Source organism: Nycticebus coucang, chromosome 5 (assembly GCF_027406575.1).
Source record: "Nycticebus coucang isolate mNycCou1 chromosome 5, mNycCou1.pri, whole genome shotgun sequence".
NCBI lineage: Eukaryota > Metazoa > Chordata > Mammalia > Primates > Lorisidae > Nycticebus > Nycticebus coucang.
This window is the reverse complement of record NC_069784.1, coordinates 37,994,450-38,012,809: the sequence shown is the minus strand read 5'-3', so window position 1 is coordinate 38,012,809 and position 18,360 is coordinate 37,994,450. Positions and strand designations below refer to the sequence as shown.

General features: G+C 40.6%; 1 protein-coding gene across 1 annotated transcript; it reads right to left on the bottom strand.

Moving 5' to 3' along the window:
• Positions 1-531: 531 nt before the first annotated feature.
• LOC128586293 (zinc finger CCHC domain-containing protein 17-like) lies at positions 532-1,411 on the bottom strand. The gene has a single exon (XM_053591994.1). It carries the CDS (start codon positions 1,327-1,329, stop codon positions 646-648), a length of 684 nt encoding a protein of 227 aa, XP_053447969.1. The 5' UTR covers positions 1,330-1,411; the 3' UTR covers positions 532-645.
• Positions 1,412-18,360: the final 16,949 nt, after the last annotated feature.

Sequence of the window (18,360 nt, the reverse complement as noted above, 5' to 3'; positions counted from 1 at the left end):
TCGGTAACCCTCGTTTTAGAACTCCTCAGTTCTAGCTACCCAGTTATAAAAGTCTAGACTCATTTTCGGTCCATCCCTCCTTGTTAGCCCCACCACGGCCAGCTGATTTGTGTCTCTCACACATTGATTCTTTTACTCTTAAGACTGATTCAGTGTAGCACCTTCTTCACTGGTCACCCTGCCTCCTGAATCTGTTTTTCAGATATACCATGGCCAGAGTTTTCTTTCTAAATTACCTCTTTGGTGATGTTTCTTTCTTATTCAAAAACTCCAAGTGGCTGTTGGTGACCCCTATTCAACCTTGTCTTGGAGAATTTCCATGACCTGATCCCCTAAATGATCCAATAGGGACCCCTCTGAGCCAGCCTGCCTGCTTTTTGTTCCCTAGTTCTCCAAAAGTCATTTGATTATTTGCTTTCTTTCTTTCTTTCTTTCTTTCTTTCTTTCTTTCTTTCTTTCTTTCTTTCTTTTTTTTTTTTTTTTTTTGCTTTTGAACTCTAGTTCTCAAACCTGCCTGTTGCATGAGGGGAAGCCATCTCCCATGGGAGTGAAGTTAACAGGGTGGGAAGCCATATTCTCACTATTGAGTCTTCCTAGGATCCAGAGCTTTCAAGGTCACAACCACCCTCTGCACTCTTTCTACTCTCACTCCTTGTGCTGCTTCTTATGCTTCTTTTTCTTTTCCTTTTTTGCTGCCTTGCTGTCTTTTGATGTGTGCCTTGACCTCTTGCCTGTATCACTCTCAGAGTCTGAGCTGTCAGAGTCAGAGGACTTCCTGTCTCTGTGTTTCTTTTTCTTCTTTTCTTTCTTTCTTTTTCTAGAAGAATTTTTCATGGTGTCAGGCTTCTTGAACTCTGCTGACTTTGCTTCTTCCTCCTCTTCTTCCTCATCAGGTATCTGAGAGTATTTGGTCCCACCTGGTTGCATGAAGCAGTCTTTTGCAAAGTGGCCTTTACAACCACACTTCTTGCAGGTGGTGTTCAGGACAGCCTCGAGGGTGATCTTCTGCCCAGTGTAATCCTGGAAGGAATGCCTCCTCCTCTCTTCTTGCTCAATGATAACATTGTTGGGATCAAGGTCTTTCCCAGTCCCTTGGTTGACAACTTTCATGGACAGGGATATCTTTATTCTATCATTTTTCATCTCTCGGCCAATAAGCTTCACCCATACTTTATCTCCAACATCTACTATCTTAGAGGGCTTATCCACCTGATAGGATGACATATGAGATCGATGGACCAAACCTGGGATTTTGATAAAGGCTCCATAGTCTGTCACCATAGCAACCTCTCCTTGGAAAATAGTGTAGAGAGCAGGGAGGTTTTCCATGGTCTCAGGCCTTCCTTAATTCATCCTTAATGTTCTATGGGTCCTCCATTTCTCTTCTACTAAAACTAATTCAAGTGTTGCAGCATCAGCTCCAAGACACCCAGCGGCAGCGTCATGCGAAACGCCAAACTCCATTTGATTATTTTCAATGTTGTGGTTTTGTGCATGTTATTCTTTCCTTGGAAAGTCCTTTCTTGCTGAAGTTCCAGGTCAAATCATTCCTCTGCCATAAAGACTTTAAAAACGGTTCCATTCTTTCACCTCCCACTAACCCATTGTTGTTGGTATATTATTCATTGGGGTCTTTGCTCACAGGCCATTTTGAAAAATGACGTAACTGTTCCATGCGCCTAGTTCATCTCCTCAACTGTACATATTTTAGAAACAATAATTATGTATTTATTTCTTTACAAATATTTTAGTTCTGACCATGGTGCTATATAAATTTTCACATGAAAATTAACTCAGTATATACACATGTGGTTTAAGTAGAACTCAAACCCTACCTGTAGTTAGATATTTAGGATTGGCTCCTCAGCTCTGCTGTGTCACAAAAATGTTCACAATAAAAGGCAATAATACAAATAATCACCCAGAACAAATACTTAAAAATGCATAAATTCTGATTGAACAGGTTCCCAGATATCCCCTGTTAGTAATTTGAAATAAAGTTCAGGAACCTTGTTTTTATAGCTACACTGTTACATACGTCCTGAATCTTTTCCCTAACTTGTAAAATAGGGACAGAATGTCTACCCCTACAGGTCTATTGTTAAATGAAGTAAGATGTGTAAAAATCATGTACTTCAGTTCCTGGCTCATAATCTGAAGCCCAACACATATTTGAAATGACAGAATCCTCGACTCTGCTGCAAGGACCCCTGCTCTAATAAATGGCCAGTGACCATTTATCCCTGAAGATGAATTTATTTTTATTTTTATTTTTTTGACTTTTTTTTTTATTGTTGGGGATTCATTGAGGGTACAATAAGCCAGGTTACACTGATTGCAATTGTTAGGTAAAGTCCCTCTTGCAATCATGTCTTGCCCCCATAAAGTGTGGCACACACCAAGGCCCCACCCCCCTCCCTCAGTCCCTCTTTCTGCTTCCGCCCCATAACCTTAATTGCCATTAATTGTCCTCATATCAAAATTGAGTACATAGGATTCATGCTTCTCCATTCTTGTGATGCTTTACTAAGAATAATGTCTTCCACTTCCATCCAGGTTAATACGAAGGATGTAAAGTCTCCATTTTTTTTAATGGCTGAATAGTATTCCATGGTATACATATACCACAGCTTGTTAATCCATTCCTGGGTTGGTGGGCATTTAGGCTCTTTCCACATTTTGGCGATTGTAAATTGAGCTGCAATAAACAGTCTAGTACAAGTGTCCTTATGATAAAAGGATTTCTTTCCTTCTGGGTAGATGCCCAGTAATGGGATTGCAGGATCAAATGGGAGGTCTAGCTTGAGTGCTTTGAGGTTTCTCCATACCTCCTTCCAGAAAGGTTGTACTAGTTTGCAGTCCCACCAGCAGTGTAAAAGTGTTCCCTTCTCTCCACATCCATGCCAGCATCTGCAGTTTTGAGATTTTGTGATGTGGGCCATTCTCACTGGGGTTAGATGATATCTCAGGGTTGTTTTGATTTGCATTTCTCTAATATATAGAGATGATGAACATTTTTCCATGTGTTTGTTAGCCATTCGTCTGTCATCTTTAGAGAAAGTTCTATTCATGTCTCTTGCCCATTGATATAGGGGATTGTTGGCTTTTTTCATGTGGATTAATTTGAGTTCTCTATAGATCCTAGTTATCAAGCTTTTGTCTGATTGAAAATATGCAAATATCCTTTCCCATTGTGTAGGTTGTCTCTTTGCTTTGGTTATTGTCTCCTTAGCTGTACAGAAGCTTTTCAGTTTAATGAAGTCCCATTTGTTTATTTTTGTTGTTGCAATTGCCATGGCAGTCTTCTTCATGAAGTCTTTCCCCAGGCCAATATCTTCCAGTGTTTTCCCTATGCTTTCTTGGAGGATTTTTATTGTTTCATGCCTTAAATTTAAGTCCTTTATCCATCTTGAATCAATTTTTGTGAGTGGGGAAAGGTGTGGGTCCAGTTTCAGTCTTTTACATGTAGACATCCAATTCTCCCAACACCATTTATTGAATAGGGAGTCTTTCCCCCAAGGTATGTTCTTGTTTGGTTTATTGAAGATTAGGTGGTTGTAAGATGTTAGTTTCATTTCTTGGTTTTCAATTCGATTCCAAGTGTCTATGTCTCTATTTTTGTGCCAGTACCATGCTGTCTTGAGCACTATGGCTTTGTAGTACAGACTAAAATCTGGTATGCTGATGCCCCCAGCTTTATTTTTATTACTAAGAACTGCCGTAGCTATACGGGGTTTTTTCCAGTTCCATACAAAACGCAGAATCATTTTTTCCAAATCTTGAAAGTACGATGTTGGTATTTTGATAGGAATGGCATTGAATAGGTAGATTGCTTTGGGAAGTATAGACATTTTAACAATGTTGATTCTTCCCATCCATGAGCATGGTATGTTCTTCCATTTGTTAATATCCTCTGCTATTTCCTTTCTGAGGATTTCATAGTTTTCTTTATAGAGGTCCTTCACCTCCTTCGTTAGGTATATTCCTAGGTATTTCATTTTCTTTGAAACTATGGTGAAGGGAGTTGTATCCTTAATTAGCTTCTCATCTTGACTGTTATTGGTGTATACAAAGGCTACTGACTTGTGGACATTGATTTTATATTCTGAAACATTACTGTATTTTTTGATGACTTCCAAGAGTCTTGTGGTCGAGTCTTTGGGGTTCTCTAAGTATAAGATCATGTCGTCAGCAAAGAGGGAGAGTTTGACCTCCTCTGCTCCCATTTGGATTCCCTTTATTTCCTTGTCTTGCCTAATTGTATTGGCTAGAACTTCCAGCACTATGTTGAATAGTAAAGGTGACAGAGGACAACCTTGTCTGGTTCCAGTTCTAAGAGGAAAAGCTTTCAGTTTTACTCCATTCAGTAAAATATTGGCTGTGGGTTTGTCATAGATAGCTTCAATCAGTTTTAGAAATGTGCCACCTATGCCTATACTCTCCTGAAGATGAATTTAGATAACTGAGGCCAAGAATGCAAAAGAATAAAAGAAGTCAAACAATTTGATTAGGAGTGGAAGTGACACATCCTCTCTTTTTCATGCTCTGCTAAGTGATTTGACCCCATCTCAGAATGAACTGCAACGGTATTTAATTTAAAGAGCTCAGAGATAACAAATTGCCAACAACCAGGATATTTCATGGATGGTCTCACTAGACTGGTGACTAAGCTAATTTCAAACAGCTGGAAGGGCTTATCTCTCTCACACAAATCATGTACAGTTCAGGCGTTATGGAGAAAATCACTCTGAAAAATAAACAAACCACACCTCTTAGAAGTGAAGTGTAATTTAGGATTATCAGGAAAAGAATTCTAAGGCTTCTAGTAGATATATTTTTATTCTGAGTCACATATTTGGTTACAGTAATTGCTTTTTAATTACTAAATAGCAGCATTTAAAACCACAATTGCACTAGATACTTAATTTTCTTTAGCATTTTGGAAAAGATTTTGTTTTTTAATTGGACGAATGACACCGTTCTGAGTGCATTTATCCCCTGCCTCCAGCCACCTCTCCCCACCCCAAATACACGTATCCACTCATCACTCCTTACAGACTCCTTCTTATGCTCTTCTCCAGACTTATTTTATTTTATTCTATTCTATTCTATTTTATCTCATCTTACTTTATTTTATATTTTGACAGGGTCTCAGTTTGTCACCCCTGGTAGAGGGCTACAGCATCATAGCTCACAGCAACCTCAAACTCTTGGGCTAAAGCAATCCTGTTGCCTCAGTCTCCCAAGTAATTGGGTCCTTGACACAATGCCCAGCTATTTTTAGAATGAAAAAATTTATTCTAAAATTCATCCACTGGACCTTGTCTTACTCTTGCTCAGGTTGGTCTCAAACTCCTGAGCTCAGGCAATCCACCTGCCTAGACTTCTCAGAGTGCTAGGATTACAGGCATGAGCCACCATGCCCAGCCTCAGACTTTTAGAGAAAACTATTCTTTTAAGGTAAAATCTAGGCAGCAGAAGGTTAAATATGTACAAGAATGCTATAAATAATGCAAAGCCTTTTGTAGCTTAAACTTAGAGGTAGCATTGTCCAAAGTAATAACTCTAACAACGTTCATTTATTTAATGAGTACTTAGGGAGATCTTGGGAATTCTCAGATGGACTAGACACTGTATTTCCTTAGGGAGTTTTCTTATGACCAATAAAAATAATTATATGATAAAGCAGAAAGTGACAGTGGTGAGGATGGGTGATAAGCAAGGACGAGTCTTTTACCTGAGCCTGCAAGTGTCTAATGTGGGCTGAGGGAAATACTAGAGCCTAGCTGAGCCCTCCAACCTCTCACAGTACTCACTGGCTACAGACACGGTTTAGGTTAGAGCCATTTTGCGACCATGGAGCGCACAAGGCTTACATGGCGATGCAGGATCTGCAATGTGTATTAAACAGCTGCTCTAATTTGCCACAGTGTGTAACTCTAATGAGATGCCAATTTAGTTTTTAATCCTATTGTAAATTGACCACTGCTTAGCTCAATTTAAAAGACCCTTTGAAAAGCAGAATTCAAGGCTTGGATTTTCTCCAGTTTATCTGCAGAGTATGAGACTATTGGGAAAACATTTTGGTAGAAAATCTGCAGGGTAAGACAGATCAGACATCAACACTATCTTTAAACTCAGATCTCTTTTCAAATCAGTTTCTCGAAACAGCAAAACATATTGCCAATATCTTTAAATACAGAGAGAAGTGGAAAGAGGCAGTTAAAGTTGACTTTAAAAATAATTAAATTATTCTGAAAAACGATGTGAGTCTTTTCTTCATTAATACCAGTTTCTGGCTCTTTAAAGATAAAAAAAAAAAATTAAACCTATAATGAAACTACCATATTTTCACCTTCATATGTACTCCACGAGACATTATTAAAGAATGATTGAGCTTTTAATTGCTGACTATGAAAGATGTGATGAGCATTAGAGAAGCAATTATTAGGCAGATACCTGCCACATAATGTCCAGACTGGATGTGGCGTGAAGAAAAGACCTTTCTGATTATCTGCCTGTCAGCACCACAGACTCCCTGGCTTTGGGTCGGAAGCATCTGTCTCCTTCTCAGTTTTACTAGAAATTAGCCCCATGGCTCCAATGGTGGTGCCTGTCACCTTTATCCATCATTCTCATGCGGAGCACAGCAAGAAGCTCTCAGGAAAAATTTCAGCCTGGAGGATATTTTCCCAGACACGGTCCAGTAAGAGAGGAATCCAAGTGAAAGGCACTGATGGACAGTCTCATTCCCTTCGGCTCCTGTAACTCAATTTCCCACAAGTGCGGTGCAGACAGGCTGGGAGAGGCCACAGCCCTGGCGCTGTGAGTATCCATCATGTGTCTTCCCAGTGGCTTGTGGCAGTCCCTCTGTCTTTATATTGTGAGAGAGCTGGGGAGAAGTAGAGGAGTTGGGGAGATTACTTCTGATGCATGGAAGGTGAGGGGCTTCATTGTGAATAACCTAGACTATCAGGGTTTCCAACATTTTGAAGGCCTTTTCCCCTCCCAGCTTTATTAAGGTATAAGTGACAAATAAAAATGTGTCCCAAACAATGTGATTTTTCAATGTATATATGCTTTGTGAAATGATTAAATCAAGATAATTAACATATCTATCACCTCACTTATTATTATTATTTTTTTTGGTGTGTGTGTGGTGAGAATATTTGGATGTACTGTTACAGTAGTTTTCAAGGATACAGTATTTTTTTTTTTTTGAGACGGAGTTTTATTATGTCACCCTCGGTAGAGTGCTGTGGCATCACAGCTCACAGTAACCTTCATCTCTCGGGCTTAAGTGATTCTCTTGCCTCAGCCTCCCAAGTAGCTGGGACTAAAGGCACCTGCCACACCATCCAGCTATTTTTTTTGTTGTTGCAGTTGATTAGCTGGCCCGGGCTGGGTTTGAACCTGCCACCCTCGGTGTATGTGGCTGGCACCGTAACCACTGTGCTACGGCGCCGAGCCAAGGATGCAGTATTAACTATGGTCACTATGCTGTGCAATAGATCCCCAGAACTTATCATTCTGTGTAGCTGCAACTTTGTACCCTTTCACCACCATCTCTCCATATCTGCCTCTCGCCCTTCCCCAGTCCTTGGTGACCACCATTCTATTCTCTGCTTCCGTGAGTTCAACTTTTTTAGATTCCATATATAAGTGAGATCATGCAACATTTGTCCTTCTGTGTCTGGCTTAATATCCTCCATGTTCATCCTCATTGTCACAAATGATAGACATCCCTTCTTTTCTTCAGGCTGTAGTATTACACTGTATATACATACTACATTTTCTTTATCCATCGATGGACACGTAGTTTGATTTCATATTTTGGCTATTGTGACTAGTCCCACAATGAGCAATGGAAGTGCAGGTATCGCTTTGACCTAGTAGTTTCATTTCCTTTGCATATACAAGATCAGGCACTGAAATTTACTAACTCATCCTAGAAAAGCACTGCATACCTCACTGCTGAATATCACTACAGTCACCTTAGAAGTACTGCCCTTGGGAAGCCAGGCACCGGTGCCAGCACCCTGTATACCCTTCAAAGCCATTTTGGAACTCTTTTTCTGGAATGGCCATTAGAGCTGTTGTCCTGTGAGGACTGACAATTAAGTTCATGAACTCATTTTAGAACAAGTGCTTTGAAGGGTGGATTAGGGGCTGGCGTGGGTGCACAGCTTCCCTTGGGGAGTACTTTGAAGGTGACTATAGTGAATCTTCAGCAATGAGCACGTTTTCTAGGATGAGTTCTCAAACTTTACCGTCAGATCTTGTATGAGTATACCCAGAAGTAGAATTGCTGAATCATATGGTAGTTCTATTTTTAAGTTTTTGAGGAACCTGCTACTGTTTTCCATAATGACCACTAATTTACATTTCTACCAACAGTGTACAAAGGTTCCTTTTTTCCCACATCCTCACCAACACTTACCTCTTGTCTTTTGTTAATAACCATTCTAATGTGTGAGGTGACACCTCCTTGTGGTTTTCATTTGTAGGCCCTAATGATTAATGCTGTGGAGCATTTTTTCATATACGTAATGACAATTTGCATGTCTTCTTTTGAGAATGTTTGGGTCCTTTGGCCATTTTTAAATTGGGTTGTTTTCTTATTATTAGTTGTTTGATCTCCATAGAAACTTTTGGGGTCTTAAACTAATACCTTCTATTCTTTCTGCTTCATCAAATGGCATCACTATTAATATTTTTTGTGCCTGGAGCTACCCCAGAAGTCATTTCTGGTTTTTGGCACTTAGATAGATTAAGCAGACAGAGGAAAAAGGATAAGAATATGGAAATGTCAGGATATTAGATGATAATCAATTTCATTTAACCAAATGCTTTTCTAGGCCAAATGCTTTTTCTGTGGTGGACCTCAGGTGAAAGGTGTTCTGTATTCTGCCTAACTATCCTTCTAGCTCAGTGCTCTTTCATAGATTTATTCTGGTTTCAACTGTTACAAGCAGTTGACATGAAATAATAATAAGAACTCCCCCACCCCCACCGACCCAGAAAGATCTGGGGTGCCTACTTTGTGCCATCTTTCATACGCTTATCTGTGTTAACCAAATTTTCACAGAGATTTGGTACGAAACCCTGTTTTACTTTTGCTTTATAACCCCACATAACATTAGAAGAGTGTTTTTACACTTTAGAAAGTATTAAGTAGATACTTGTTAAATGAGATAGGAAAATCAGATTTGATAGATTGGCAGAATTTTGGTTTTTGGTAAGAGGCAATAATTTGCCAATTTTTGAAATGATTATTCTTTGTATGTTGTAATGATATTTAAATACGTATAAAGTATTATCCTATTTTTTCAGGCTTACCCACTTTCATCCTATTCTCTTTTTAAAATAATTTGAATTATTATTGTTCAGAGTGTTCCTCGTTAGACCTACCTCTTTTTCCTGACACATTAATGCCATATTCTGATTTAAATCACCCTGCATTCTAGTTCCTGAGTAACATCAGTAAGGGGAGAAACAAAGGGAATAGAACACAGGAGTTATTTCCTAAATCTACAAAACTTCTGTACAATCAGATTAAAAGTTGTAGACAACAATAAAACAAACTATCTGAAGCAGAAAAAGTTACTGTGTTTTCGTCCTGACCAGATACAGTTGTTACTGTTACTGTTATAATCAGGACTTGAACCTGTTCTTTTGGTGTGGACAGTGAGTCTTCCTTTTCCATTTGTGCGATAAGAACCAGCCTATGGTTTTACAGGTAACCTGATGCTAAGATTGCAACATGGAGCATAAACAGTCTGCACAAATATGCTAAACGTGTGAGTGTCTGCGTGTGCGATTAATAAGGCACATTAGGCTTCTTTCCATTTTAGTGCTTTTTAGCTTTGTCATGGCAGTTCTCAGAAAGGCTGGTCAACATTTTATTGAATCCTGTCCTGTCTTGATTCTGAAGATTAAAGAAGCTACCCACAAGTTTTCTAAAACATGGCATTTTCGAAAGCTCATGTTAGTCTGAAACAAAACACAGCAAAACAAAACAGAGGGGTTACATCAGAAAAGAATAAATGGAATGCTTAAAGAAATTTAAAAGTATTTAAAAATGGAATATTTTGAGAATAAAATTTTTTTTTAGTTGTTGGTAAACGTTTGTTTTGGTTTTATTTGAAGGTGTTACAAATCGTGAGACTAGGACATTATGGGACATATCTTTTTCTATACATAAATATATTTTTCTGTTGGGTATATGACCAGAAGCAAAATTGCTTCATCATGAGACATGCATTTTTCTTTTTTGACATTGTCAGACAATTTTTCTTTCTTTTTCTTTATTCTTGGGGATTCATTGAGGGTACAAAGAACCAGGTTACATTGATTCCATTTGTTAAAGTCGCTCTTATAATTATGTCCTGCCCCCAAAAGGTATGTCACACACCGTGACCCTTAACTCCCCCTTCTTCCCTCTCTCTGCTCTCCCCTCCCCCACCCCTCACCATGTACTAGATCATTAACTGTCCTCATATCACAATTGAGTCCATAGGAAGAATCAAAACATTTTTAAATATTGTTTTATCAAACAAATTTTAATTCTTTTCCTGCTACTTGAATAGCAATGGGGGGGGGGAATTTCACTTACGTAAATACATTCTTTATTTATTTATTTATTTATTTTTTTGTAGAGACAGAGTCTCACTGTACCGCCCTCGGGTAGAGTGCCGTGGCGTCACACGGCTCACAGCAACCTCTAACTCTTGGGCTTCCGCGATTCTCTTGCCTCAACCTCCCGAGCAGCTGGGACTACAGGCACCCGCCACAATGCCTGGCTACATGTAAATACATTTTAAAACCATGCTTTAATTAATGCATTCACATAGGTGCAGAATCTTTAAAGTGAGCTGTTTACAGAGCTCTCTTGTTGGACTCTGCTCTCAGGGATTGTTCTGTGCCTTAAACCTCTAGGAAGGCAGATGGCATCCTGGTTAAATGTATGGATCTTGGCATTAGGATGTTCAGGTCCAATGCTGGCTTTGCCACTTATCAGCTGCTTGAATTTAGGAAAGGTAGTTGAGCTTTCTTAGCCTCAGTTTCCTCATCTATAAACTGAGGTCACTAATAGTACCTACCTCAGAGTGGCTATGAGACTCACATAAAATGATATATACAAAGCGTGCACTTTGATAGCTAGCTGTCACTGCTCATAGTAAACTCAGTGAGTAAATAGCTGCTGCTGTTGTAATTGTCTGATCTCAGGAAGGCATTATGAATTCGGTTGACTACATGGCCTTTTTAGGATGAGTTTCTAATTGTCCTACAATGGATTTGAGTTGTGAAAGAAACATAAGTTAAAAAAGGTTTTTTTGAATGAGAATGGCACAGGGGGTCCTTTCTATCGCTCCTCCTGCATTCTCCAGATTGCCACGTGCAAAGCCAATCTGTCCTGCAATATTGCTTTATTTTTCCAAAAACATTATTAGTGGCAGGAATAAATCTGGGTGACAGGCTGACATGGTAGTGAAATTTCTCCTCTTTCAGCATTACTATCATATGGTTTACATCTCTGTTCATCTCATTTATTTATCCAATTCACCCACCCCCTAGCTGTCCAGTACCAGGTGCTAGGCATTGGAGAAATGATAAGAATTAGGTACAATTCCTATTTCTTTTTTTCCCTCTTTATTATTATTATTATTATTATTTTGAGACAAAGTGTTTTGAGTAGAGTGTCATGGCATCATACCTCACAGCAACCTCAAACTCTGTTGGGCTTGAGCAATCCTTTTGCCTTAGCTTCTCAAGTAGCTCGAACTACAGGCGTTCATCATTACTCCTGGCTAGTTTTTCTATTTTTAGTAGAGCAGAGTCTTGCTCTTGCTCAGGCTGGTCTCAAACTCCTGAGCTCAAGAAATTCACCTGCTTTGGGTTCATGGAGAGCTAGGATTACAGGCCTGAGCCCCCTTGACTAGCCTATAATTCCTATTTCTAAGGACCTAGGAGGGTGGTGGTGGTTATGGTCTCAGACACTTAAAGAAAGAGATAATCAATATTTGTACAAGAATGTTTATTGCAGCCCAATTCATAATCGCTAAGTCATGGAAAAAGCCCAAGTGCCCATTGATCCACGAATGGACTAGCAAACTGTGGTATATGTACACTGTGGAATATTCTGCAGCCTTAAGGAAAGATGGAGAATTTACCCCTTTCATGTTTACATGGATGGAGCTGGAACATATTCTTCTTAGCAAAGTATCTCAAGAATGGAAGAAAAAGTACCCAATGTACTCAGCCCTACTATGAAACTACTTTAGGGCTTTCACATGAAAGCTATAACCCAGTTATAACCTAAGAATATGGGGGAAAGGGAGTGGAGGAAGGGGGAGGGGGGTGGAGGGAGGATGATTTGTGGGATTACACCTGCAGTGCGTCTTACAAGGGTACATGTGAAACTCAGTAAATGTAGAATGTAAATGTCTTAACATAATAACTAAGAAAATGCCAGGAAAGCTATGTTAACCAGTAAGATGAAAATATGTCAAATGGTCTATAAAACCAGTGTATGGTGCCCCATGATCGCATTAATGTACACAGCTATGATTTAATGAAAAAAAAAAAAGAAAGAGATAATCATTCTGCAAAGAACTCAGTATAAGGATAGGGATGTGCACAGGATTATGCGGAAATGGACGTACCAAGGACTTCTCACAAAAGTTCTTGACATTGGATTTGAATATTCATCATCTTTGGGTGAAAAGCTCTCTTTTTTGGCAATTTGTTTATACCAACATGGAAATGAAATTTAAATATGACACAAATTAGATTAAGGTTCTTAGACTAATACATAGAGCTACTTAGCTTTTCCCTGTAAGTTCAACCTCCTTAGTCATCTGTAAAACATAATGCATGCATCTATCACTGCTGGTGTTAGGCAACTGGACTAATTCTAATCTTAGTTTGTGAGCTGCGGCATGTTTAGCATGAGGCACACTCTGAAAAGACTCAGCTGAGGGGCAATTAACATGGTGAAGAAAAGTTTGGACCCTCATTTTCATTCTTTCTCTCTTTCTCTGCGCCCACAGTGGGGGGGGGGGACACTTGTATTTTCACTTATTTGGACACCAGTCAATCAGTGTTTTATTAATGCATCCTTTGTAGACAAAGACACACCGTTACATTCTAATCCTTCTTAAGCTGCTTCCTTGGAAGCCATCTGGGCCATAAATTACCTCAAGTGAATTTCTTTTGTTGGACAGCAAGTGCCATTTTGAGTCAAGGTCATTATTGTCATTTTTGTCATGACTGCTATTATAATTAGGACTTGAACGTGTTAGAAATCCTATGATCATAACAAGATGTTGCTTGTTATCTAATTTCAAAAATGGTTCACTTCCCACCGATTCGGGCGCATTTATTAAGGAAAGAATTATTATAGAAATCTCTTTCTACCCCCATCCTGTCTTCAGAAGGGTTTCTGGTTTTATTTTAAAAACAGCACCAAGTTGCCAGAACCTTAAAGCTTGCATCCTTAATGCTTATATGAAATGGAACTACATTTCACTGTAGTTGAAGAAAATTGACCTAGCAGACAGATAACCTAGATTTCAATTTACAATCTATAATATTCACGTTTCTGCATCTCTAATTCTTTCAGAGACATTTATCTTCGGTATGCTATATCCTCTTCATGATTTACTTCCCTTATGATATAAAATAAGAAATAAGTAAGATAAGGAATAAAATAAGAAATAAATTTGGGTTTCCAAATTTCCTGATGGTAGATAAATCTTAATGCCATTGTAAATTTAAGAGTTACAAGAGTGAGAAGAAAAAAATCTGGCAAGGATTGAGTGACAGTAGGAGCAGGCAAATAATTCATGTGGCTTTGACCTCCCTCCCTTCACAAATGTTTGGTACAGCAGGCCCGACGCATAACCCAGTGAGTTCTCTGCTGATTGTGGTATAATTTCAAACTTGGAAAGGGACCTAGAATGTGATAATCCACTGTTGTCCTCGTCTTTTCTGCAGCTCCAAATATCATCTCTTCCATTTCCCATTTTTTTTTTTATTGTTGGGGATTCATTGAGGGTACAATAAGCCAGTTACACTGATTGCAATTGTTAGGTAAAGTCCCTCTTGCAATCATGTCTTGCCCCCATAAAGTGTGACACACACTAAGGCCCCACCCTCCTCCCTCCATCCCTCTTTCTGCATCCCCCAGCCCATAAACTTAATTGTCATTAATTGTCCTCATATCAAGATTGAGTACATAGGATTCATGCTTCTCCATTCTTGTGATGCTTTACTAAGAATAATGTCTTCCACTTCCATCCAGGTTAATACGAAGGATGTAAAGTCTCCATTTTTTTTAATAGCTGAATAGTATTCCATGGTATACATATACCACAGCTTGTTAATCCATTCCTGGGTTGGTGGGCATTTAGGCTGTTTCCACATTTTGGCAATGGTAAATTGAGCTGCAAAAAACAGTCTAGTACAAGTGTCCTTATGATAAAAGGATTTTTTTCCTTCTGGGTAGATGCCCAGTAATGGGATTGCAGGATCGAATGGGAGGTCTAGGTTGAGTGCTTTGAGGTTTCTCCATACTTCTTTCCAGAAAGGTTGTACTAGTTTGCAGTCCCACCAGCAGTGTAAAAGTGTTCCCTTCTCTCCACATCCACGCCAGCATCTGCAGTTTTGAGATTTTGTGATGTGGGCCATTCTCACTGGGGTTAGATGATATCTCAGGGTTGTTTTGATTTGCATTTCTCTAATATATAGAGATGATGAACATTTTTTCATGTGTTTGTTAGCCATTCGTCTGTCATCTTTAGAGAAAGTTCATTTCCCATTTTTATACTGCGTAGGACTGAGGCAAAGTCCAAACAACAGAGTGAAACAAGAGAGAAAAACAGAGGGCAGACAGCTCACCTTGGAGGGCCCAGAAAGGCGAAGATAAAAAGCAGATCTTTATTCTATGTGGCCCTTATGCCTTGTGCAAGTAACACTGAAAAATACTTCCTGATCTTTTCTCTACCAGGAAGAGAAGAGAAGAGAGAACAGAAAAGGGGGAAACGTAGTTCATTCACTCACCTATTTACTCACTCAACTAATATTTTTTGACTGCTTGTTAGTGACAAGTACCAAGGCTGGTTTTGGGAATTTGAAGGTGAATTACCTTCATGGTATTTCAGTCTAGCAAAGAGAAAGATGTTTAAGTCAGTGATTAAACTCTGTAAGGTAATTATCATAAGGGTGAGCTGCAGCTCTGAACAGAAGGAGCACAGATGTGGAGACATAGCTCATCCTCTTATTGAGCTCTGTAACAAAGAGCAAGGCACTTCGTAATGACTTTGACCTTCAGCTTCTGCATTTATGTGGGTGAGGTGAGCATCTTTAACTAGCAGATGTGCATAAAGCGTCCAGTACAGTGACTGGCACACTGTGGGCATTTGGTAAGTTGTGGAGCGTGGAAGAGCCACAGGTGCTACCCAGGCCCCGAGGGCAGTAGGACCATGACCACAGGGGTCCTGAAGTCCTGTGTCAGATATGCAAGGGTGATCTTGCACGCTGCAAGAACACTGCAGGCCAGGGTAGCAAGGAGCTGTCATCGACAAATCTTAGTCCCTATCTCCTTGTCTTCACTAGGTTGAATCTTTCCTTTATGATATTATTTTTAAAAATTTTTTTCCCTTTACAATTTTAAAGGAGAAAGACTGCAGCTGACAGCTCAGGTGAGAAGCCTATTGCCATTTTTGTCGCCCCAGGTTCTGACACTTTAATGTCCTCCACATTACCTGTTGCAAGCTCCTTGTTTAGGTAAAGAGCCTCCTGGCTTCCCTAGCCTCCTCCTCTTCTAAGCCTTCCATACGTTTTCCTCTTGCCCTTCTATCAACTTTCTGGTTTACTGTATTTGAGAAGCATTATGTTTTGAAGTCATAGTTTACATAGATTAACAATATATGAAAATTTTGGAGTTAAATAGAATTTACATGGTCATTGCTGCCTTTAGGGGTAATGTTTATTGAGCCTTACTCAGTGAGAGGCATCACATGTTTGATGTATTACATCAAATGGAAGACTTGGATCAAAATACATGCCACTTGGCCAAAATGTGGAAACAGCCTAAATGCCCACCAACCCAGGAATGGATTAACAAGCTGTGGTATATGTATACCATGGAATACCATTCAGCCATTAAAAAAAAATGGAGACTTTACATCCTTCGTATTAACCTGGATGGACGTGGAAGACATTATTCTTAGTAAAGCATCACAAGAATGGAGAAGCATGAATCCTACGTACTCAATTTTGATATGAGGACAATTAATGACAATTATGGTTATGGGGGGGAAGCAGAAAGAGGGACGGAGGGAGGGGGGTGGGGCCTTGCTGTGTGTCACACTTTATGGGGGCAAGACATGATTGCAAGAGGGACTTTACCTAACAATTGCAATCAGTGTAACCTGGCTTATTGTACCCTCAATGAATCCCCAACAATAAAAAAAAAAAAATACATGCCACTTGGGGATCTCATAAGGCAGGTTCTGGTCCATTCATTCTGGGGGTAGGGGCAAGAGACCACACTGCTAGCAAATTCGAGGGTGCTGCTGCTGTCAACAGTTGCATTTTGAATGGCAAGGCATGGTATCATTTGATCCTGACGATGACAAATATTATTTTTATTTCCCAGATGGGGAAACTGAAGTTTAGAGGAATTAGATAATTTGTCCAAGGTTATGTTGCTAGCAAGCTGCAGGGCTCTCTCCTAAATCCAGGTTTGCGTCTTCATTTATATGGGTAAGGGGTGCATCTCTAACTTGCAGATACGTATATATAGTCCAGATTAGTAGAGTTTATATAACCTGGATTTTGGAAATATCCCACAACACTTAAGTGGGATCCGATGCTGCCTGAAACAAAACTCTTAGTTTACTGTTTTTTTAATGAAACTTCTTTCCAATTTATCTTTATGACGGACCTTATATTAAATGGTGATGGAGATATGTTGGATTTTGTTTATAAAGATGTGTAAAGTTTAGGATGATTTACTTGCCAAAATTATGGCCTAGGAAACAGTGTGCTATGGATGGAATCTGCATTGAACACAGAGGAAATTGCTGGGGAAGGAAGCGTGTGAGGAAAGGAGATCCTGAGGCTGATTGATTGTTTAACGCTGAGTGTGCACAGTGTGCTCTGCTGTGACAGCCAAGTGAAAAAGGACACAGTCCCTGTCCTGAACAGATCATTCTCTTAAAAATAACATGCTGACCTGCTTATATGATTCATAATAGAAAGATTGAGCCACAGAAACCTAAAACTAAAAAAAAAATTATTAAAGCCCCACACGTAGATTTTCTTGCTTTATTTTCAAATTTTAAAATAATACATCTCAAAAAAGTGACCGAGGATCACATTTACACAGAACAAGAGTTCAACGCAAACAATTTAAACATTATTTTTGGGTGTGGGGGACAGTGCGCAGTGGGAGTAAAAGGGGCAGGGTTAAGACTCCCCCAGAGATTTCAGACACACGAATGCTCAGCTTCGGCCAGAGCCAGCGGCGCGATCCTACTTTCCCAGGGTCTCTAAAGCCTTGCCCGGGTAGGAGCAGCCCCGGGCCCTGCTCGAACTCTGCTGCGAGCTACCGACGCATGCGCAGTCTGGCCGTCGTGTCACAGGCCTGTTTTTCTTGGGTAGGTTTTTGTGGGGTCAGCAAAAGGGCCAGAAGTGCAAAGCTGAGCAGCCCAGCCCGAGAGCTGAGAGGGAAACCATCTCCGAGAGAAAAACGCCCAGCGTCGTAATGGGCCCGGGGATGGGGGCGGTTTCTGCCGGGGTCTCCGCACAAACGCTCACTTTCAAGGTGCCCTGACATCCTGAGGACCGACTAACTTGGATGAGCAGGCGAGGAATTGTCTGTAGAGAATTTAGGGCATAGACCCGGAAGGGCGCCGATCCCCAAAACTTCAGTACTGCGTTCCCCAGATGCTCTGTGCACTTTCCCCCATTTCCCCGGAGGGTCCAGGTGCCCCAATTAATCCGCTGCTCCTCTGAGCTCTGCTTCCGAAACACGCATTGTTTAGGGGCCCCCCGGGGAACCCCAGTGTATTACATACACTGTTCAGACGCACTTCCCCCAAACCTAGCAAAGCGCCCGAGAGAAAAATCCCTGGACGCCCGGGGTTGTGCGAGTTCCGCGAACCTGCGGACCCGCCGGCGGGGGGGCGGGGGCGCCGCGGTCCCCTCTGTCCCGCCGCCCCCGGACCGCGCCGCCCCTCCCGGCGCCCCGCCCCCGGCCGCCGACCCCGGGCCGGGCGGCCCGCGCGCTCCCACCGCGCCCCTGGGGACTCGGGACTGCGGCGCGGGCGGCCGGGCGCGCCGGGCATGCTC